Genomic DNA, 25,255 nt, shown 5'->3' on the forward strand with positions numbered 1-25,255 from the left:
CTGCACACACAAAAAAAAAAAAATGCAGCAGGAAATTGATAAATGTATGAATTCAAAAGTTTTAGCATGTCAACAAATTTCTTGGGCCTTTGCTCTGCTGATCCCTTTCCCCTAAATGCATGGGATATGCAGCACAGCTATACAATAAATGTATATTCCCTGTATCTTTGGATCATATTGAAATCATATGACCACAGATCAAATTGGACGATGTCTTCTTGTTTCTCTATTTTCACATTAAAAAAGAGAGAGAGAATGCAATCATGATAATATCATAAAAGGAAATCAACGTTTCAGCCAGTGAATACAGTGACTTGAGAGATTTGTGGCTGGACTTATCTTTCCCTATACTCCAAAGACTATATCATCCATTTAACCCAAAGGCTAGATCATGCAATTGTCAATAACTAAAGGTAACTGAAGATACTGTTAAGTCTGTCTAAGTGTGTTGACATCCATGTAAGTTGACAGATTTTCTCTGGTCTCATCTACGTCCACTGACAGAAGGTTGACTACAGTACATGTATATCCTGCTTTTTATCAGGATGGCAATGTTGAGTAGGATTTGCTTACAGGATAACCTCTTCACACAGATCATTATCACTCACAGATTCACCCACAAAGTCTATCAAAAATGAAATAAATGGAGAGAGAAAGTAACAACTCTTTTTTTTTTCTTAGTATAATTTTGAGCACTGCCTGAGCGGTCATAATAACAATTAATCAGTCAAATATCAAGAAAGGGGTCAGAAATTCCATCAAATTTCAATCTGTGAAAATATCATGTAACAGTGCACATAAGTGGAGAGCCATGGCCTAAAGTATCCAATCCACAGTACTCCACAAAAATAGAGTGCTAAGAGTCCATATTCTGTCAAATTATTTTCAGGTGTGTGTAAAGATGTATTACACCCAGAAACACAGTAGCAAAATTGCAAAAATCCAGAGCATAACCTTTGCAGAAGACTCTCCTAGCACTACTAATGAGAAGGGCACTGCACCGGTGAAAGAGATTGACAGATTACTTTCATGAAATGAAGACACATGCATATTCTTTCATGAAGTGGATACTGTGTTATAGTTTAACTTGGCAAGCACTCTTGTAACATCTTTGCCATGGCTATGAACTATGAAATAGACTGAGAAAGTCTTTGAGCTATACAAGGATGTCACTAGGACACTTCTATCAACACTCTTTTTTATGTTTAAAAAAAAAATCATAGACTTGAAACCCTGACACAAAATAAAATTGCTTTTCCTTCTGTTTGTACACTAACAGTCAAAGTGGCATTAAAATAAAGAAGGTCCATACTCAAAACACACAATTCACCATCTACTAGTTTGACATCATTTACAATATAATACTACAATGCTTCACCGGTCAAACAAGACTACATCACTAAGTGGCTGAAGAAAAATGCCAAATGTACATGAGTCACATGCCTAATATTAAAAAAGAAAAATGGGCACTAGACACATACGACAGCACATCAAATTAGTTTTCCTTGCTATGTCCACATAAAACAGTTTGTTTGCCTTTTTTGTATAAAAATATGATTGCTCTCCACATCTTGAAACTTGACATTTAAATATTCACAAGAACAGATCTTCACAAGAAAGCATGAATAACCAATGTATGGTATCACCCATACTGACACTGAATCTGGCCTAGCTGGTAGACCACTACGCTCTCTTAAAGAAACATTACCAAAATGCTGCTGTAAACAGACAATAAAAAATCACTGTTCATGGTGGGTGAGTCCATTCAGTTGTGTTTAGACAACTTTCTATCTTTCACCAATCTCATTTTGTTCTTTCTCTTCAATAAATTGATAAATTCCCTGTGAGAGTCTTTTATGCTGTTTGACTCAAGCTCACAGGTAGCCACCATTCATTATTTGCAAATTGCCACGGCATTCAAATGCAGCGGCTACAAAAATCATGTTGGTGTAAAACGTGACCTCTTACTGGCATGACCTCCAACCAAAGACCAGAGCTGAAAGGATTCATCATTTTGTTCACACCAATGAGTGTGACATCACTGGTAAAGTAACAAATCTGGTGTTGGGCAATCACATTGATCCTTTTCATGTCTTAATTCCCTCAAAGCAAGTCACTCTTCCTAATGTCTAGGTATACATGAGAAAGAATAAGAAAACATGACCTGGTCACAGCACAAATTAGCACTTGTGATTTCTAGCATTCAAAACACTGATTCCACTGACAGCAGTCTTTGCACCTTTGCTAGTATATCCCTGATGTAAACTCACTCTGCAATCCTCCAAGTTCCGAAACACACAAAGTAAAGTAAAATGCCCTTCAATGTCTCTACTAAAATGACAACGTTCAAGCCAAAAATAAAAGCATTGCAAATAAAGTATTCAAATCAAATGCATCACAACTTACAAAACACAAGCTTAGGCCTTGCAATAAGAACATAATTATTCATATCCACATATTTCATAATTTAACATGACATGATGTCACATGATACAGTGAACTAAGAATGAAATTGACTTCAGCAATGCAAACTAGTGAATGCAAAAAAAAAAAAAAAAAAGGACAAATTATACCATGCTGACTAGGTAAACATAATATATGGTGATAAATGCAAACTGCTCAAAATTGTTTAAAACAAATTTTTGGTATTGAGTACTATAAATAAAGAAATAGAAAATCAACGAGTAAACACATCTGGTGTAATTATAAGGCAGGACATGTATTTCTATGAATACAGCTTTCCCCACGGTTGCCATGTCCTAATTTTGTGTTGATAATGAATTCATTTTACACTATATTCAAAGTGCTCTTAACAATGTTCAATTTATTACCATTTCAATCTCACATTATTTTCTCCTCCGGTTTAATGCACTTATAAAACCAACAGTTGAACAAAAGAACTGTCATGAAAAACTCATGTATGAAAAAGACAGCCTGGCAATATGACATATCTTTGAAAATACATCAGCCATTTTATGGAAACAGCCTTTTCATCGGGTAACACTGTCTTCATATCCAAACAGACAAGTTCAACCAGGGTTTGTATCACTGTCACACACTAAATCGCCATTAAATACAGTCACCAGTCACACCTAGTCAGCTGTGGCCAGCCATTCCTCAATTTCAGTCATATTGATTACCATAAATATTCTCTCTTATCACTCAGTCCTTTTACAGTCATCAGGAGAAAACTAGGATCTTTAAATATGGTAAAAAAGGGGGACAGAAATGATAACATTGAAATTATCACAGTAATAGCAGACAACATTCACAAAGCCTCTAACTTGATCAGGCACCAAAAATAATGACACTGAATGGCATTTTGTTCTTCCTTTATGAAAATCATCACATACTTTGCTCATTGATATATTCAATCCAAACAAAAAGAGCAATTCACAAGCTTGGCCATGAAGTGTATCCCAATGGATATTTTATTATCTTCCCCACCCTCAGGAAAATTACACACTAATCCATTACCACACATAACCAGTTAACAAATGCCTCTGTGTGTAATTAGCAAGCAATAAGATTGCCCTTCAAACTTTTAAGCCAGCATTCTCCAAGTGTTTTTTTTTTCAACCTCACATTACAGGTGACCAACTTTTTTTTTTTGATGTGACCAAAGTGTGCTAGATGTTTTCACATTTACAAACCCCAATGAGGTTCCATGCCAGTTTTCAATGGAGAAATGTTGAGCAATGAGCTAAATCCTCAATGCTAGTCATCTGGTCCCACCATTCAAGGAGGCATGCATACAATATCATTATCGGTTTAGGGACCATATCTTCTAAGCAATCTGGATCCACAGATACGGCCAAAGAACACAACTGAATCACATCTCATAATTTCAGGAAAATTCTTTGAAAGGATTGGGCTTTGTGAATGTTGCCTGCTGTATCTTTCTCTTGTAAAACAGAGAGGGAGAACTAACAGTTAGGATTAAAATACAAAATCTGGTCCAGCCATGTCAATGGCCCAGCGGAACTTTTCTCGTTGAGTCCTGTTGTAGACTTTCTCCATCGGTACCTCCCATTTCTTGCACCTGAAACAGCAGGAATGATAGAGAAAAGACATGAGGAACACATCCAAGAAAACAGCCAGATGTACGCAACAAAAATTACATTAAAAAAGGACTTGTTAACATCAATTAATAAAAACAATGTTTCCTGCTGTCATGACCTGTCATTTCCTCCAGCACACTCAGGGTATTTGGTCATAAGAGACTTCAGTTTTCAACAATTGGTAAGAAGAACTCATTTTCATTTTTTGGATTAATTGTCACTGGAATAAGTCTAATATGCGAATATAACAAAGTCCAAATTTTAATTCAGTTCCAAATACAACAAAAACACTAGCATTATGCTGGCATTTAACATCCATAATTGATACCATCAGACCAGTTGACTCATTGTCAACGTGTCATCCTACCCCATCCTACCACACCTTGTTCCACAAACCACTCACCAGGCTACTGATATCCTAGGGTCCAGGTAGTTCAGCTTGGAGGTTCCCAGGGCAATCTCTTTGTTCTCCTCCTTGTCAGTGGCAGTCATCTCAAGCTTGGCAAGCTGCTCCTCCAGACGCTGTACTTGCTTGTGCTTCTTCTCCATTGCACTGAAGGAACAGGGAAGATTGTAGCATTGTTGTTTTAATTTATGTCAGAGTGTTGCACTTCTTTTTAACTTTACCCAAAATTTCACATTAGATGGCACATACTTTTGAAAAAGTGCCTAAAACTGACATTGCACCTTATCACTTAATTCTGTAAACACAGAAGTCCTGCAGTTGAAAAGTCAAGGTTGTCTTGACCACTAGTAACATCAAGATTACCTACACTGTCAGTCCTCTCACATACAGGGCAATATAATGTATTGGTGTTATACAACAATTGGATTTCAAACAGGAAGTGGTTCACAAGGAAGAGCAAGAAAGGACGTTGTGAGTACTACACTGAACAAAAATTGCATCTCAATTTGTACTCGCTTCCTGCAAAACTAGGAGGGAAGAAGATTCAGTAATGAAGCAAAGTAAAATTTGGGGTTAATGATGGATTACACTTATTAAGTGTGCACTTGGCCATTCTACAAGTGCCTAGACATATACAACAGGAAAATATTTTGTGGTTAAAAAGCAGATGATAATATAAGCATTTTGACCCACGCTTTGAGTTTTTCATTGCGACTAGCTTTGTACTCGCTCTTGATGGCTTTCAGTCCCTTGCGGGCATCCTTGACATCAGCCTGCTTCTTGTTAATCTTTTCCTGCAGGTTTTCCATCTGTTTGTCGAAGGTCTTGGGAGCAGCACGCTGATGGTTACACAAGACAGCCACTGCACGATTGGCTCTGTTGTAGGACAGGATCTTGGCAGTGATAGTGTCATCCTCTGCAATTAAACACCATTGTCATTTTTTATTACAAAATACAGTCATAATGAAAAACAATACACAATTACTGCTTTTGATGTTGAGTCAGATGCAACAGTCTTATTTCAACACGCATTTTCATGGCAGTAGCAGCCCAAGCATATATGGCGAGATCAACAAGAAAAAGTAGCGGCGCAAATACTCTCTACGTCACTGATAGTACTCTAGCATATGAAAGCCTGACAGAAAATATTTCAAGAACTCCCTGAAAAGGTGAATTACAGTTTAATATGATACATATCAATCACATGGTTCTACATGCAATATAACTAACACTAAACTCACAGAATAAATCACAGCACAGTAACATACATCACAGCGGTGTTGCAGAAATTTGCATGGAGAGAAACAACAATAAAACTCAGGCTGACCACCCTCCCAGTCAACAGAATAATGAGAATCTTATGTAGACATGAGGAAACATAGTGAGCCTGAAGAAGAGTAGTGTACCTTCAGTGAGTAGGTTAAGTTGGTTCTGGAGAGTGATCGAGGCATTGTAGGTCCTGAAGACTTTGGCTGTCAGACCTTCCATCAGTTCCTGTAGATACTTGTTCAAGATGGAGGTATTGAGTCGGTCAAACAGGTTGTCCTCACCCTGCTTGTTTTCCATGAAAAGCTTGAGATTCTTGAACACCTGTACAAGGAATATTCAAGGATGTGAAAAGATTATGCTTGAGTACAATCATACACAGAGAGAAATGTAACATCTTAATATAATAACCGATGTGAGAATGAAGAGTACAATTCATAATATTGTTAGAGACAATTTGTCCAGCTCCGTTCCTTCCATCAAAAACTTGTAAACCATCAGGAATTTTGCATGGACGTAACTCATTGTTAACAATGTCAACATTTCACTTGGCATACGGTCTTCAAATCTTTTGTGTTACACAATGTGAGCAAATCTTTATAATGGAGACCAGAACAATAACGGTCCGATTTTCCAAGAAAATATATTTTCCATAAAATCTGTATGGAGACTTATTTGATTGATCCTACCAACTTTCTGGAGATCCTTATGATTCTTTGCAAGACAAGAGAGGTCCGTATTTTTTAATGAAATAATGCCCGAGACTAGCACAAACAAACCATTTAACTCTGCCAAAAAGGCTACTGTGCTGCCCCATTTCTGTGTTGTTAAGGTTTATAAAGACTACAACAACCCTATTATAGCATGAATCATGAAGCTTTCAATCTTACCCTCTTCTCCACCTGGACTGAGTTCTGGTACCTGATGGAATCTTTACCCAAGAAGTCAAAGTCAACCACAAACTCTTTGCCATCTTTCTCCTCATAGAGACTGATGTGCTCTACACGCAAGGAGCAGCAGCCCACAGTGTCAGCCGTTTCCCCTTCCTCCTTCTCGTTACCAGCTCGAAGGGCAAGCTGAGAGTAGACAAACATACGGGTAGGGGAAACACTGAAAAGCTTAGAAGACAAGCAAAACTGATCACAACATATACACTTCATATTTATCAGTATAAAAGGGGACCTCCAGAAGATTTTCAGACTTTTACATTCGTACAACTATGAATAAGTTATGCCGAGTACAGAGTTTGAGAATTATAGTGATTGGGATGAGGAATAATAATGCTTTCAAAATTGATGACATATTGCAATGAACAAGGATGATGACATGGCAGCCTCACCATAAGAATGCATGAATTGGGGATCAAGGAAGCAGAACAAAAGAAGAAGGCATGCATAAATTCTACACAGGTGAACTTGTTAAGCAACTGGTATTGTAAAGGAATTACACTACTACATTTCTGAAATATGTGAGTCTCCTATGTCATCAACACTGTTCAGCGTAATTTGTTGAAGATTTTTAGATTATTGGTTTCTCTGCTCAAGGGCACAATAAATTCCACATGCCTATACATGGAGCTGTTGATTTATGTACTACATGATGTGAAATTATCAAAATCGTCTAGAATGCCCCTTTACACAATATCCTTCTGTCACATTGCTGGGCGACACAAATACAGTATATATGAAAAGTATGTCAAATGATCACCAAGTATCAATGCAAGGCAGCCTACTGTGACAAAAGATTCTTGCTTGGAAAGTTAATGTTCAGGAAACCAACACAGAGTGCCTTGTTGTGTGTGCACACCATACAAAGAAATAGCTCTTTATCTCATATGACTCTCCTGGCTTTCATCTCTCCAATACCAATGAGACAGCACCCTTACCTTGTCAATGAAGTAGAGAGCCACAGCACGTTGCCTGACACGCATCTCCTTGCTCTTCCAGTCCTCTCGGTATTGAGTCTGAATTCTGTCCACACATCCTTTCAGCTTCCTAGCCATCTCATACTTTGCCCAGTCCTTCTCACCCTAGAACAAAACACACACAAGGTTCTCATCTCCTACCATCAGTCCAGTGTCAACCTGGTTATCATTTGCATTAAAGCATTACACAACGGTATGATTCACAACATACAGTGGACTCCCTTTATAACGGAGTCCTCCAGATCGGCAGTTTTCTTTTGTTATATCAAAATTTTGTTATACCCGAACAAATAAACAATCAGGAAACATAGAGCAGATAATGCTGCCACCTGAATTTTTCCTTTATTGTAACTGGAATTTCATTATAACCATGTTCTTTGTAACGGGAGTGCACTGTGTCAACAGCTACGGTAACAACATGATAATTACCTTTATCCTGGAGCTGGGGTTTAACATGACGTATTTGATGGCACCCTGAATATTCTCTGTCCAAGAGGCTAGCCACGTCACTGTGTTGTCATGGATCACCTTCTTCCACTTGTGACCTTCGGGGGGCTGAGGCCATTCAGAATCTCTGTTGCAGAGAGAAAAAAGTAATCACAGGTCAATAATTCAAGAAAGGAAGCTTACATCTGAAGCTCCAAAAGACCTGGTATTTGAACACTTCTCATGGTTACAGGGCCCCTGACAACAAATTAGTCCTTTTACATCCTATCCAATGCTGATCTAAATAGGGTCCTCACATAACAAAGTCATCACAAGAGGTACAGGTTTGTCGTCGTTTCTTGGGAACAGCTCAGTGGGTCCAGAAATTTATGAAAAATAAAATTATTAAAACCCAGTGATATATAATTTGATCAAACTGTTGCAGACTTTATGATTTGAAGACCCATTCACATCAGCAGCAGCCAGTGTGGCCTTGTCTACAGTATTTATTTATCCAATGTATGTATGTATGTATGTGTGTACGTATGTATGTATGTATCTATCTATTTATCTATCTTATCTATCCATCTATCTATTGATAAGATATTTACAAGCACAAGTTGATCTGTCCACTCATTTCCTAAACTGAATTTCCTTCAGCATGACACTATTAGAATTAAGGACAAAGTGCCCTCTCTTCCAAACATAAACCTATCAAAATCAACAAAACTCATAACTATTGGCCTGGACGCACCACCACACAACATTTGAACTGTTATCTCTTGTCTAGAACATCACCCATCTACACAAAATGGGAAAAAAAAGGGTTACCTTAAAAACTGCAACAAGCTCTCAACAACTCAGATAATTTATAAATACACTTCTTCAGAATACAGAAAAGAAAGAGATGGCTTACTTGCTGCAGTTAATGATGACATCTTCTGGCTGTATCCTTTTCTTGAGTTTGCCCTGTTTGGGATGTTCCCCACGCCCCCTGAAGAGACTTGGAGGCTCAACCCTGAAGTTACCAATTTTCTCTTTGTGGCCATCAAACATGCAGAAGCCATATTCCTTCTGTATCACTTCATTCTTCTTTTTGATTTCCTGCAATAATAAAGTCAAGGATTGGTGTTGATAATCAAATGCTACATTTCAACAGTGAAGTTGCAATGCTTTTCATCTCTTCAAAAGGCACTATTTACCATTTGCAGAAGAAACAAAAACATTTTATATAGTAGTATTTCTTTTTTTTTATACAACTGACCTACACATATGCATCAAGTGTGATAACTAAAAAACTGTTTAAATCACTGCTCCAAATGGTAAATACCTTTAATTTATTTTTTGATAGCCATAACAGCACGATTGGCATGCAATGTTTTAAGTTTTTGTCCTTTTCTTATTCAAAAATACCGAGCAAACAAACCTCTACACATTTCTGTAAGCCACCACCCGACACCAAAATGTATCCAAATTGATATCCCTTCCAAGTCTAAAATGATTAAATTGACAAGGCACATAGATCAAGCATGCAGAGTAATGATGGGTTTTCAACTTTTCCTTTCTCCATCTCTATTCTCTGTTGACATTTACATTGGATAAATCATACATCACCAAGTTGGTAGACAAAACTTGGCAATGCTTTAAAGCTAAATATACTCACGGCTTTTTCCTCTTTGCTCATGGCCTTCCTCTCCTCAGACTTCTTAGCATAGTATGCATGGATGTTCCTGAAGTTACATTTCTCAAGCTTCACAATTTTAGCCTTTTCTTCTGGTGTCATGACCTAACAGCCAGAAGGAAAAAAAAAATGTGATTATATGACACAAATAATGAATGTTTATGAGTGCAATGGACAGAATATTTCATGAGGTGAAAGATGAAATGATCCATTATCTGCGCCTTGTTGAACGGATCAATAATTTCATCTTTCACCATATGAAATATTGTCCATTGCACAAATGAAAAACAATTCCTTATTAGTTTTATATAACACCTAAAAAATAGATCCTTGTCATTTGATGTTTTATGAATTTAGAAACAAGAGAGAATGTGCAATCCGAGATGGAGAGAATGCTGGGGGCAATACGCTATCCTTGCTGTCTCTCAATATGCTTGATCACATGCACACTGCAAACGCAAGTGTTTTACATACGTAGTGTGCCAGACTCTTGGCGTGCGTGAAAATAGAGCAAATTGCATGGATCTAAGACAGCACAGTAAATGGAGCCAAATTTGCATGAATGATGATGCAATACTAAAATATGGCAAATGATCAATATCAAATAACCAATCAAATGACAAGGATCTATTCACTAGTATATATATATATATATATATAAGAAGGAATATCAAATGTCAATCATTGTTGATGATATATAACAAGGTGATCTCTTAGTCAGTTGAACACAAAAAGACAAAGGCTTGGTCTTTATGGCATGTCTTCCTACCGCCCATCAAGCAAGATATCTCCATGGGGCACTTCAAGATGCCTTCAAAATCAGGTCTGTTTGTTCATCTCTACTTGTCGTGAAGTTCCTACCTTCTGTGTTTATCGCTTTTGTAACCATTTGTAAATGGTAAAGCTGTTTCATTGATAAAATGGTATATATTGTATAATAAACTGTACAACAAAGAGATGTTATTATGTCCTTTGTAAGCAACTCACAGTCATTATGATTGACATCTCTTACAAAGTGGGACAACAACTGGAATAAATTGTACTCGGTCCAGATTTACTGTCACAAGTACATCCAAGATTGAACATGCTTCCATTTATTAAGGAAATCAATTGTTTGTCCACTGTTTTGAGGGGACAGGGAGGAAAAAGAGAAGTGTTTCAGGTCATCACCTTTCTCCAGTCTTTGAAGAAGTTGTTATTGAAGACATCTTTGGTGGTGTAGTCATGTTCCAACATACGTGCATAGAAGCCAGCCACCTCTTCTGCTTCCTCACTCAGCTTTATGTGTTCACCTGTCACGGGACACACAGTTCAGTTATTAAAGACTGTCTTTAACACGTTAACATGGCACAGCAGCCCGAATACAGATACACAACATGGAGTTGACTACAATGGGCTTAATGTAGGTCTACTTCATCCACGCAAAGTATCAACTTGGATTTCAAGCTTGTGACAATGCGGACAAGTTTCTCCCCATATTTGCTGAGTTGTTAACAGCTCCATGATGAGTCACTGTCTGTACAATAAGACTCAATTAACACAGCAAAAGTTTCATCTCCTATGCAACAATAACACCTGACATCAATACAAACTCAAACCACTATTTACAAATAATCCTTAAAACTGGCTGATTATGAGAACCAACTTTAATACACTACAATCTTAATATTTGCTAATCACATCCAGTCTGGCTAAATCAACCCCACATCTTGAAGGGTGAGTAAAAATAGCCACTACTTACTTTTTTCCCTATACAGTATCCATACTTTTCAAGGTACAATATGGATGATCTTGCCAATGCCAAGAAATGGTTTGAACATATTTGTTAGGCCATTCCAATGAACAGCATGCACACTGTGAAAATTCTAAAGCCATAAAACACATTCCCATTCTAAGGCAACTTAGATATGTGCATATATATCAGTATGTGTTCTTAAAAAGGACTAAATAAAAAGCTTAGAAGTCTAATACATGGTCATGGAGTTTTCATTTCATGACACACAAACATGTGAGTTACATGAACCTGATAATAAACAGGTACTGCGAGAGTGACTTCATTGTCACCTTGTATTAAACACAGCTGCTAATTAATAAGAAACAAGAGACCCCATCTCATGCTCACTCGAGTATCGCAAGTTCACCTTCCATGCATTCTTGCTGACTCTTATCTCTTAACCTTGTCATGTGGTTCTCAAAGAGAAGATGAAAATGTAAAAAGTTTACGCAGAACGCACGACGCACAAAGAGCAATCGCAATAGCTCACTTGAGCCTTCAACTCAAGTGAGCTATAAAGAGAAACAACAGGAATGCATCACATTGTCAGTGTCACATTGCACTTCTTCATGAAGGTGTTGCATGTTATACCTTCTGGGCGTAAACCGGTTGGGAGCGGGCGCGGCTGCAGGGGAATTGGCTGATGCTGGGGGCCGCCTTGTTGCGCAGGGTAGTGGAAGGGGCGCAGCATTCTGCCAGTTTTGGAGATCAGGGTACTTCCAGTTATTCTAATTGTTTTTATGGTTTTTCAATTCACATTGCTCAGCATAAATTCACGTTCACGATCGTACTTCACTGGTATTCAGTATCTTTATGACATGTATAAATTTGTTTGCCCTTAAAGCAGACCTTTACAGCACTATGTATGCACAAATTGTTGTTTAATTACTATTATCTATAAGTTTGCCCACTTGTCCCACTCCCCTATAGTTGTTTTTGGTATGTCTGGTTTCCTTTGGATGTTCTTTTCCTTGTCCTTATTCATTGCAAATCTGATTTTCAATACAACTCGCAACCTATGGTATAATGACATATAGCTTCAAACATTGTAAATTTGTTAATGGGATCAGCTTTGAAAGGCCAATGGCCTACTGCTGATTTCCACCACTATTACTCAAACTGTTATGTCAATCTCCATCACACACTTTCAATGACTACGTACTTACCTGAAATAATTTTAGTTTGCATATGTATATTTTGATTGATTGTCTCTCTGTATGTTTTTTAATTGAATTTAACTTGAATTGACTTGAAAAAAACATTTCAAAAATATCACCAATCTTACCATCATAGTAAAACTTGACATTGTTTGGAAGAGGTTCATAGGGCGGGGCAAACAGAGGTCCTCGATGCTGAAGAAACATCCACTTGACTCCCTCTGGGTGCGGGGTCTCCTTCCACCTAGTGGCAACATGCAGATTAAGTCTTATCTTTAATGGGTGTGGGGTCTCCTTCCATCTAAGTCTTAACTTAAATACAGTTGTACCATGCTAATGGTATGCATGCACACAATGGAATATACACAAACCACACACATCTTCATTGGCTGATATAATCTTTCACACTCAAACTAGCATGTCATCTATTCACTGAGGTACAGTGGATTTCCGTTATAATGAAGTGCTCGGGACCGGCAGTTTTCTTTCGTTTAATCAAAATTTTGTAAGAACATAGAGCTGATAATGTTGGAGTCCAAATTTTTACTTCGTTGTAACCGGGATTTCGTTATAACTGTGTTTGTTATAACAGGAGCGCAATGTATCATTTTTTTTTTTTAACTACTGGAACACATGAATTTAAACATGATATGATTAACAACATTCATCACAATATTGTTTACAATAAGCACTTAAAGTTTGGGGAATAAATGGATTATTAGATTTATTCTTGACTATCTTGCCCTAAGGCCTGTATTTTTCTTTTCGTCATGCCACCAGCTACTTTGTGTCCGTCTCTCACTACACTTACCACATTGAGTTAACTCCAACCTTCTGCAGAATCACCATACTTTCTAAGAAATATGTACTACTCACAAGATGTCCTAATTTCCATCTTGAGGCAAAACAAGCAACACTTTCTCAGCTTCTGCAAAGATTTCTGCAGTTTGCGCTGGGAGTCAATGAAGTAGACAAATGCATACTGTGACTGTACATCAATCCAATAACTCCCTGTACTGGCATATATTTAAACATTCCATGCAAACTGCTTATAACTTGTTTGGGTAATATAGATTACACTGTGATACAAAGTTCGGGAGTCATATATCTTGACATATTCGTTAGTCAACTTTGTCTGAGCTGCCAATCACATAACTCACCACTCCCAGACTTCTTGTTCCTCCTCTTCCTTCTTCTTTTTCCTTCCTCCTTTTTCTTTCTTGTCCTCAGTAGAGTCCTTTCCTTTTTTCTCTTTCTTATCTTTGGATGATTTTTTGTTCTTCTTGGTATCTTTCTCCTTTGTCTTGGATGGTGTCTTTGATGCTTTCTTTTGCTTGGCCTACAGGGTCAAAGAGAATGCAATAATCTTTGAGACAGATTCTGATGATGTAATCTTGATATATCATATGCAAAAAAAAAAAAATCAAATCAAATTAAATCAAATCAAATCAAATCATGGCTCTTAAGTGCAGGGATTGTATACTTACATTATGGTAATTTTGAAAAGAAACAAAAAAGTGAGATAAAAGAAAATTGCAAGGCAGTAAGGAGAAGCCATCAACATCATTATGACAATTTGTGAGATCCTTGTAAATAGGATTAGGGTTAGGGTTATATTTGTGGGTAGAATTCATGTTTGGCCTAGTGTGTGAATATTTAAAGGGAGCAATTGTCCCAGGCAGTCTTTGCCAGTAAGGCACTATCACAGTTTGCTAGTAATACCCAATGTTCCTTTTGGACAAGATTTACTATAGCTCTGAAATGTCTTATATTGTGTGCGCAGCATGAGCTAGCTGGATATATGTTCAAGCATTTCATTCATTTAAGCATGCATATGTCACTTTTATAAGAACAACATAGTATAGACTAGTGAATACCCTTGTGAAGTAAAGATCTTTATCTCATACACTTACTGCAGGCTTGTAGTCATCTTCATCATCCTCTGCTTCATAATCCTCATCACTTTCTTGATGTTTTCGCTTTTTGCTGCTTTTCTTTTTTTCCTTCACTGGCTCCTCTCGTTTAATCTTTTTTATGGACTCTTTTCTACATCACGCAACAAAAGACAAAAATGACATGAAAGACAAACAAGATGAATGAAAATTCAGAAAAAATGGCATTTTTCATAATATAAAACAGCACTACAAGATACTGTAATCCTGAGAAACAATGACACAATATAAATCATTCAAGCCCAACATTACTGTATGCTCTGACTGAAGTATCATTACTCTGCTCAAAACATATCTTTAGAATATTTCATGGATCTATTTTCCCCAGTCCAGAATGTGTGTTGAACGTAGAAAAAGGTTGGGGGGGGGGGGGGGGGGCTTGCCTCCCCCCCCCCCCCCCCCTTTTATACCTCAGAAGTGGCACTAGAAAAAAAATGGAATGAAACCTTTGAGAGCTGTAAGGCATTTGTTTAATGTGCTGAAGACCTGTTTTGTTGTTCTTGGGTTTGCTTGTTTTTTTTTCTTGTTTGTCAGCTGATGAAACTGAGAAGTGGGCCTCCCCACTTTTGAAAACGTGGCACCGACCATGAAGGAAAGCTTTACAAAAAACAAAAACAAAACAAAACTTGTTTCTACCCATTTCAAGTTAGTTTGTTTTTTTTTATAGAAGAACACATTAATATTGTAGCTTTCAGGGCAAACACATGACAACAACAATGCATACAAGCAATGAAAACCACAACAAATCATACAACAATTAATCTTTAAATCTTGACATAACAATATTGTCTCATGCATCTTTCATATTAAAAAAAAAAAAAAAATGTGTACAATGTACCTCTCAGAAAGGGGAACATCATCATCATCATCTTCATCTTCATGAGCTTTATCGTTCATCTCATCATCTTCTTCATCATCTTCAGCATAGTATGGCCTCTTGGTTGTTCTCCTGGGCTGAGAGTTCTCTGACTTAACACTCTGCTCAAATTTCTTGTTCTATTGAATAGGAACCAATATAATAATTATGATAAATGCTAGTTTTACCATGTAAATAGACCTTCAAATCAAAACTAAAATTCAAATTACTGTAAAGAAGATCCGACAAACATGCTAGAAGTTTATCAAAAATCATATGAAATTCTGAGAGTAATATTAAGCCCATATCAGTTCTTTTAACATTAAAAAAAAAAAAAATTGCCACAAAACTTGACTGGCAAAACATACTAGCTAAAGACCTTGAATACAAGACAAAAGTACCGACACAGTCACAAGAAACATCTATTGTCATGCCATCTTTCTTTTGCCTGATTGTAAAAAGACAAATATAACCTTTGAACAATACTTTCTCATGACAAAACAAGATGGTGCTTAACCCTAAAAAGACTGGGCTATTTTGCTAGCTCGAAAGACTTAAGATCTCGGCCGTAGATTGCGCGATCGCCGCGGAAATTTGCACAATGGTAGTGTGCGATGTAATCTACAAAATAGTCTTCTTTTATCCTATTTTGATTAATTATGCTAATTTATGCGAGAAATCAGACTCTTTGATCTAAATCAGTAAATAAAGCTCCAAAAGTGCTCATTTTTGGTCTAATTATTCTTTGTGGCATTCTTCACAAATGTACTTGAAAAAAAATTCGGTATCAAAATTAATTTCTTATTCATTTTATTGTTTTATGAATTTCTTATGTATTTCTGTTTTTTCGACCTTTTGATTTTGCTGTTTTTTTAAACAAAATTTGTGGCAGACACTTTTTGAAGCATAATACTACTAAAACAAATTAATTTCAGCCATTGAGAGTAAAAATTATATGAACCATGTGAAAAAACTCAATTTGCATTGACTTAGTACACAAAATCACATTTTTGAGCCATTTTCGGTCTCACGTGCATGTACAAAAAGTTATGTAACTTCAGAACCGTACCCCCGGGCGTCACAAATTTGGCGTCAAAATGTGCGGGAAACTCGAAAGAAAAAAGTCATAGAGCATCGCGGCGAGAGCATTGCGTATTGCATAGTAATCGTGCGAAATGTCGAGAGGGGGGCTTTTAGGCCCCCCCCCCCCCAGTCTTTTTAGGGTTAACTGCTCCATACATTCATTGAGAAATCTGATAAAAAATGCATACATCACAATCACATAACTTGAGATCTCATTACCCTTGAGACATTGTTTCTTGTTGACAAATGCAATCAGATTAGCACATTGTTCGAGATATGACACATGAAGAGACACAGGTGCTTAGCTATATCAAACACTCCTTCATTGTGTAACAAGTTGTACTCCTGCCATGCAACAGTATGACCGCTGGACATTTGTTTATTCAGGAATGTTATGCATGCACATGTAATGTAAGAAGGTAAGACATGCAATCTTTGTCTTTAAGCCAACAAACAGTGTCAAATCAATGAATGTAACACTCCCTACTCTACTTTCAATTACTGCTTAATTTATGTCCTGGTTCACACTTCAAAACTACATGTAGCTACATCTCATCCAATCTGGATACTATCTAAGCATATTTCACAAAGTTCTTCAACAATTCTTTTGATTTCATCACTGGAGTTAAAAATCTAACTATGACAGGAGTTCACACGTATCATTTCCAAATCAAAAGCAAATTGTTATTACCAGGGGAATATCATCTTCATCTTCTTCATCACTGACAGCTTCTTTCTTGACAGCTTTCACTGGGCTACAGGAGAAAAAAACAACAGGAAAAATTTCTGACAATGAAGCAAAGATTAATTATAAAAATGGCAACAGAGTGGTTAAGACTTATTTTGATCAGCATTGCCACATTTTTAATTAATAATTGCATGTCTTTCAAATAATTTCCTACTTTATTGTGGTTTGAATATCTCTGGTCCGAATTCACAACGGTGGTACAATTGAAACCATGGTTTAAACCATGGACAAAGACCATAGTTTTTTATGGGGCGCCAAGTGTTGCATGGCCTATTTCGTTACTAATCAGTCATTTCGTCGACGAAATGTTAATGAAATGTCAACATTTCGTTGACGAAATGATTAATGTTTATGAAATGGTCAATTTATTGTCAAAATGACTAATTTCGTAATGAAATAGTCCATGTACACTTGGCGCCCCATAAAAAAACTACAGTCTTTGTCCATGGTTTAAACCATGGTTTCAATTGTACCACCTTCGTGAATTCGGGCCTACTAGTCTGATTCTGGGTGGCAAATAGTGCGTTCAGGTGCCTACCACCCTTAGCATGTCTCTTTACACACATCCGACACTGATTTGCACCACATACAAACGCAAACAATGGAATAAAAGCCAGTACACCACTAGCAAGTTAAACTATCACTGGAAAGGAGAGTAGCAGTCTTTTCTTTCACTGAGTTGCAAAGTGCTGCATTGAGAGCTCTATGGTGAAGATGGGTTCAGTTTTAAATACCAATATGTGCCTCTGTAGTAATCATCATCGGAAAGAATTTTAAAACAGCAGCAATGAGGTTGCTTTAAAGGTGTTGCCCTCAACAGTTCCTTACCTTTCCTCTTTCTTCACAGGCTTGGTGGGTGAGCGTGGTTCTTCCTTGACCCTCGGTGGACTCGTCACTTCTTTTTTGACAGCAGACTTTTCTTTCTTAACTTCAACCTTGGGTTTGGCCGAGTGCTTACTGCTCTCCACCTTGGATGAGTGGTCTCTGTGCTTTGAGTTGATATCTCTGGATGCAGAGGATGACTCCTTGGCACGTATACTGGAACTGCTTGGCTTTGGAGTGCCTGACTCCTCCTTCGGTCTTCTCTCATCTTTGGGTTTGTCTGAGTGGGCAACCTTGTTGTTGCTGCCTTCTGTCTTGACCTGTGGTGGTCGATGAGAGCCATCTTTAGGCTTGCTGGAATGTGAGCTATTGTTCTGCTTTGGTGCCGCTGCAGATGAGGGCGACTTCATCTTGAACTTGCGACCATCTGGCAAGACTTTAATCTTGCTACCATCAGGCATGGTCTTGATTTTGGTGCCATCACTTAGAAGGATCACCTTGACAGCTTTGGGCCCAGACGAGTTGTGGCTGTTGGCCAGAGGTTTCTTGGCAGGGTTGCTGCTCGAATGATTCTTAACTGTTGACATGTTTTGAAAAATAAAGTTTATAAACAAAATATAACGTGAGAAGATCCACTTTGGGAATGGATTGGTGCATGATGAATTTTAGTATCAGTTGTTGCTTTTTATGAAATTTGATGAAAGTCCTTGAAATCTCCTATTGCAACTGGAGTTTTAAAAGTAAATGCACAAACACATGTATGCTTCACAACAAATATATTGAGCATACAAGTCCTATGTATTGGGGAAATTACAGTTTATTTCACTTTTTAATAAGTTAATTATTAATTACAGTTAATTTATGTACTCATACTAAAAGCAAGTAAGTCCTTTAATTCACGAAATATGTACACTCTTATGTTGGTTTCATTATGAGGCTGGAATTTAAAACTCGAGATAGATGAATAGCAATTTAACTTAATTTAATTTAGAAGATTTAAACTTGATACTGAAACTACGAATAAGATTTAAAATCAGAGACTTACAATATACACAGAAACAACTAAAAGCGAAAATGCAAATATAATGTCAACTTACTGGGAGTTTTGACTGACCCATCACCGGCTTTCTGTAAAACAGACAAGAAGAATAGAGGAATATTATATCCTGGCAAATATCATCACTTGTTTTTTGTTTGTTTTTTTTTTTTTTGTTTTTTAATAGTTGCAATTTTCGACTGGATGACGATTTAATAGAGCTCTACTTATGTACAAATCATTGAAGTCTTTCCAGAACCCACTTATTCGACATTTCACTTTCAAAATGCCACAATTCAAAATGAATAATATGTTAATATACATGTCTGCCCTGATAACAATTAAAAAAAAGAAAAAAATGTGCACTTGGGTCTCTGAATTGGGTGTAGCATTATTACCCACTCCAGAGACGTTCAATACATTATTTTTATTATTACTTTGATATTACGGATTATTTGCTAAATTGTTCAATCATTTTACATCAGAAAACTGTGTACGGTAATTGTAAACGGACCTATATCATGTACAGCTGTATAGTCATCAAATGGTTTCCTACAGTAGATGGTGCAGTCATGCAAACAGACAAATATGCCATTACGTAGTTTGTACATAAATGACATGACAAGTTAAAACTGAAAGGTATACATAATCAAATGAATTCCACTACAAACTACTGTAAAACATGCTGTCTAATGAATGAAATATTGTAATGATAAATGAATTCCAGTCGATTCCCTTTCCAAATGAACAAATATGAAAAGGCACAAATTCTTTCATTTTTACGACCCACATAACTGTATATATACTGGTATCTAGACATTCTTCCTCCATCACAGCTCCATGTATGAAGAGATTTCTAAGTAGAACTCTAAATCTATTTCATATCACAATGTTAAATGTCCTTTTTGTTTCCTTTGTCTCACTTAATTCACTTAAGACTTGTGTACATGCACTCACATTCACTACTCAGTAGGGTCACTCACTCATTTCTCAGTTGTTAAGTCTCTAAAAATATAGAACAAGTTTCACATTTTAGTGAACTGAAATAAAATTACAACTTCCAACAAATTTAGTAACTGGTCTATTTAGACTTTACTGTCAGATTGCAGATCTACAATTGCAGGCCCTAACGTTACAGCAAGTTCATTCATATTCTCATACTGAACTAGAAAAATCAAGAATTTAACTTTGAAGTTCTGCAAAAAAAAAAAAAAAAAAAAAAAAGATCTAACGTTAACTTCAGACTCTAGCACCCTGCCCTGGTTCTAAATCTATTATGTTAGATAGACTTACATAAACATCATTTTATTTCACACAGACCAATTGAATTATTTGGTGAGGGGGGGAAAAAGTCATTTAGAAAAGGTCTAGTCTACTATTACTAACGTTAGAACTAGATCTATTTCCCTGATTGATTATAAGTTACTGAAAACGCGATTTGTTCGCCCTAGCTCAATAACGCATGGCACAGTCCTTTGAAAGGATGTCACTTTAACTGCTTCGATGTGCTTACAACATACAACCCCCAACACGTTCTGGGAAATAGAGCGATCAGCGGAAAGTCAACGTGACGTAGGTCACAGACATAGACAGCTGTACAGACACTATCCACACGAGCTATGCTTTCTCACTGCAACAACCGGTACGGTCATACGCTAACTTGCCGCATTACCCCGTTCACAAGCCGAGCATGCATCATGTAGTTTGTCTATGGGCACCGTGCAAAAATAACTAAGTATGGAACACAATGCCCGTGCAAGTCTATGGGCACACGGCTTTCTAGCTCGTCGCCAGAAACTAACACATGTGTCATGGAGGGGCGACAGCCAAAATCACGCTTTGATAACACTTGAAATCCACCCATATCGGCATCAATTTTTATTCTAAATTAGCGTATTTACTCACTTCTTCAAATTAATACCGAAATCCGAGCACTTACCGAACTCATTTTCGCCGGATTCTTTGTCTCAGTGATTTCTGTACTATGGCGGACGAGAGACGACGATTTTGGCAAAGTACCGATTTTCATTCACAGCGCATGCGTGCTACCAAAATAACCCGGATGTTCGGGAAGTAATCGTTGACTGGTTGAAACTTGCTTTGTTCATTTTCATCCGCCCTCGATCGGTAGGTGGAGTGACAAACAGGATAATGGTGTCGTCAGTGACAATAAAAGATGTGTCACGCATGATATCCGTGACTGATACCCCGTGTAAAACCAGCACTGTGTCTTGAGTCTGTTGTTAATAGTTTACAAACACGACTGATATACTGAAATATTTTGTTTGAACATGCAATATTTTATAAGATATTAATATGTCAATCTGACCGGGATGTTTCAAGACGTGACATATTAGGCCTATAACGATTTACAGTCATTATTAAATTATTGACTGCTAAAACTAAAGTAGGTTAGGCCTATACATAGAATGAGTATAATCGATGCAAATAAAATGATGATAATTATGTAAGACCAATGTCAACCGTTTCAAGATCTGGTATGGGCAAATATACAAGACAATGCAAAACTATCGTCTTGAGTGACGCTAGGAGGCGTTCTTCAGTATGCAATATTATGTCATTGGTGTGGATGCAAACGGGCACATTACATTGTGTACCGCTATATATCGCCTTTCGTGCAGTTTGATGCCATCGAAGACACAACATGCACAAAGTTCGGTTTTCCCGTCATTGACTTGTCCGTTTTCAGTTTTGTGTAAATCAGCATTATTCAAAATTTCATGAACAAAATAAAAAACACAATGAGTTTTAACCAACATCTGTATTTTTCTTCCCTTTTTTTTCAATTGTATTTCTACTGGTCCACGCACCAGTGTGAACATAATGTGCTTTTACTTAAACGGGTGCTTCCAGTGGTTACAGAAGGTAGGCTAATGAGCTTAATGCTCGATAATTGTTTTAAGAAAGTGTTTTCTGGCTGAAAATGCATGCATTATGCATAGCACCGCGCTGTAAACTCTTCTTTTTTTTTTCTTCTTCTTCTTTTCAATGTGAAATAACAACAGAAACTGGAAAAGTTAAATTTGATGACATATTATCATTGTATCTCTTTTATGGTTCTCAACAATTTCACTGAATCTCTCTGAGATTTTTGATATTTTTACTGGATGGATGAGGAAAGAGTTTTGTATTCTCTGTGGCATATTGTCTCCTTCCTTCCCCCCCCCCCCCCTGTGCAAACCTTTCCTTTGGGCCCATATCAACGTGTCCGTTGGTCTGTTAAAACAATAATTCTGTGTTTGTTAGCATTGATCTTTATTTTCTTTTTGTTGTATATGTTGGTTTAAATAGATTTTTTGCATAACCATGCACAGTCTGTCAATTTTAAACACCTCATTAATTGTGAAGTATCGTAATTTCATGTTTTCATTGTTAACTAAATGCATTTCAATGTCTGGGCTGCTATTTTCAGTCAATAAACCTCATCAATTCAATTCCATGCAAGTTTTATTCGCATTTGATGAACAGCGTCAACCAAAATAATGATAAACTTCCTCATCCGACATTATTCTTGCGACTAAAGAAAAATACTATCCCACAAATGCGACTTTCTCAGATCCATTTGTGAATCAGAGGTTATTCATCATCATGCGCTTTTAATGTGACTTCAAAAAAGAAACCAAACTTGGGCCTTGTTTTACTTCAGATTAGATGCACGTTTCTGGCATTGCTGTTTTGCTTATTATAGGCCTCCTGTCGAATATTTTTGCATTAACAAATAGACATCATTTTGATGTGTTGATTAGAAGCTCGGACGTTAGCATGCGTACTTTTGTTACACACGGTCATGTTTGATGCTCCGAGTGGGGGCATTACATGAAGCGTTTTGTCAGATATTTCTTGCGACCAACTGTTATAAGCCACTGAAGTCCTTGCATCTGATTGGCTGAGAGCAAATCTGTCTGACAAATTTGTCGGACAAAACGTTTCATGAAATGCCCTCCTCCCCCCTGTTTGTTCAAGAGACAAGTGAATATTATGAATTCTATACGTCATTACTGCATGTCAACACAAACCAGTCAATAGAACTCTTATACCTCAGGTCAAATCTTTTTCTTCTCGATCCTTCTTTTACCCGATGAAGAGCGGACCTCTGAGCAGAGATTTTCGTACTTTCTGCAATGCTGAAAACTAGCGTGCCATGCTGCAATGTTTGATTCTCAGTAAAATTTCCTGAAGCTACAAGAGGAGCATGACAGAAAGCTAGAGAAACCTGAATGTACTTGCTATCAGATGTATTCAATACTCGCACATCAAAGACACACTACACACAAACACAAGCAATCATAATGTAATAGTGTATAATATAGGGTGGTACGTTGAAAGATGACTGGATGAATTACTTTATTCACTAATAATGATAGATACACAATAATAACAGTAATTTTGCCCCATGGCTGGCTCTTAGCCTAACGTAAAGGAGAACAGATGTAATAGGACGAACTGACACACCATTTCAAAGGAGCCCACATGAATTCAATGCTTTAGCTGCTTTCCTGTAGCCTCTACCCACCTTGTCTACCCAACAAGTTGGTGATAAACCGTTTCACTATACTGGCATCATTTTTCTGGATTTACTTTCCCGTTTCTTATTGGTAAGAAATGACCAGTGACGTTTGGCCTACTGCTTCTTTACAAACCTTCACTTCAATTTGACTTTCTGCAACATCATTGATACTGTATACTGCCCTACTTTGGCAAAAGGAAGCAAGTGACATACCATCCGAATTTGAGTTATTGGTGTTTTCATAATTCACATAATGAGCTCTTCTTCCAGGCCAAATTTCATGCAGAAACACTCATTCTACTAAGAGATATGTTAGATAAGACATCATGATAGGCCATTGACGTCAATGTAAATGACAGACACATTTTGCTCTTTTACGAATGTGGTCTTTTAAATGTCAAAGCCGGATTTACATACACATGCACAAATCACAAAATTTGCTCTAAAATCCTCACTTTTTGTCCGATTTCACCCATTCAACTTTCTGCATGGAGGCTGCCATTTTGTCTATCTGAAAACAGACTTTTGCACGAATGTCCCTATAATATCTCAGGCTATTATAGGACAGAGGTCAACAAACCACATTTGTGGCTGGTCATCTTTTAACGCACACATTGTTATAACCCCACTTCTTGTTGATTTTTTGTCAAAATGTACCTTATGATTATAGTAATAGCTGTCTCCATCATTGTCAATATGTATTCATGTAAGGGTATGGGTTTTTCAATTACATTATTACCTTCAGTGCTGGATCCAGAGGGGCGCACCGGGCGCCCCCCCCCCCCTTTGTTTGTTGTTAAAGCAAAAGAAATAAAAAGAAAATGAGATGAAACCCAGAAGTAGCACAAGAAATATTGTTTGCGCTCCCCTCCCCCTTACGGAATTCCTGGATCTGCCCCTGACCTTATTGTATCCCTCTGACTTTTAGCCACTTTTGTTTTCTTCTCTCCCTGCCTCTCCGTTTCTCCCTTAGTGAAGCTTCACTCGCTATTTACGTTTGTTTGTTTGTTTGTTTGTTTGTTTTTGCAGGGTTTCCTTATCACGTTCATACAACGGTATTAACATTTTCGTTGTGTTCAAGTGATGACCAATATCTCCTCCCCCCCCCCACTTTTCCTTCCATGATATCTTTTTATTATGTAATTTGTTAACAATCAACTACGCTCCTTAATAATTGTATAATTATTTGTGATTATTATTTTATATTATATATGTTTTGTATATAATCATGTTTGTTGCACAGACTTGCATCTGCCACTGAATGCGATATATAGACCTATTACAGGTGACGAATATAAATTTACAGATGGCGAATGAAATTGAATTGCAGTGAATCAATCAAACTTTCAGAAATCTTTTACATGCCCATTAGATCAGAGATGACATTTGCAATGCCCTAAAGACCAGTGGTCTGATGAAAGCGACGCTACTCAACGTCAAGAGAGCGAAATCAAAGAAACGAAATGATCGATTTCCATCAGAATCTGTCATGTAACAAAACAGATGTAACAGGCCTACATATCTAGTTTAGTGGG

At 37.2% G+C, this 25,255-nt stretch overlaps 1 protein-coding gene across 1 annotated transcript; it reads right to left on the minus strand.

Moving 5' to 3' along the window:
* Positions 1-352: 352 nt before the first annotated feature.
* On the minus strand, positions 353-21,213 carry LOC140233169 (DNA topoisomerase I, mitochondrial-like). Its single transcript, XM_072313287.1, has 18 exons — positions 21,132-21,213; positions 19,254-19,284; positions 18,163-18,733; positions 17,278-17,341; positions 15,486-15,643; positions 14,609-14,741; positions 13,856-14,034; positions 12,824-12,939; positions 10,935-11,056; positions 9,747-9,869; positions 9,000-9,187; positions 8,087-8,231; positions 7,619-7,762; positions 6,624-6,809; positions 5,874-6,057; positions 5,161-5,383; positions 4,465-4,614; positions 353-4,042 (listed from the first exon to the last, which is right to left on the minus strand). Exons 1-18 carry the CDS (start codon positions 21,138-21,140, stop codon positions 3,940-3,942), a joined length of 2,829 nt encoding a protein of 942 aa, XP_072169388.1. The 5' UTR covers positions 21,141-21,213; the 3' UTR covers positions 353-3,939.
* Between the last annotated feature and the right edge of the window lie 4,042 nt (positions 21,214-25,255).

This window comes from Diadema setosum, chromosome 9 (genome assembly GCF_964275005.1).
Source record: "Diadema setosum chromosome 9, eeDiaSeto1, whole genome shotgun sequence".
NCBI lineage: Eukaryota > Metazoa > Echinodermata > Echinoidea > Diadematoida > Diadematidae > Diadema > Diadema setosum.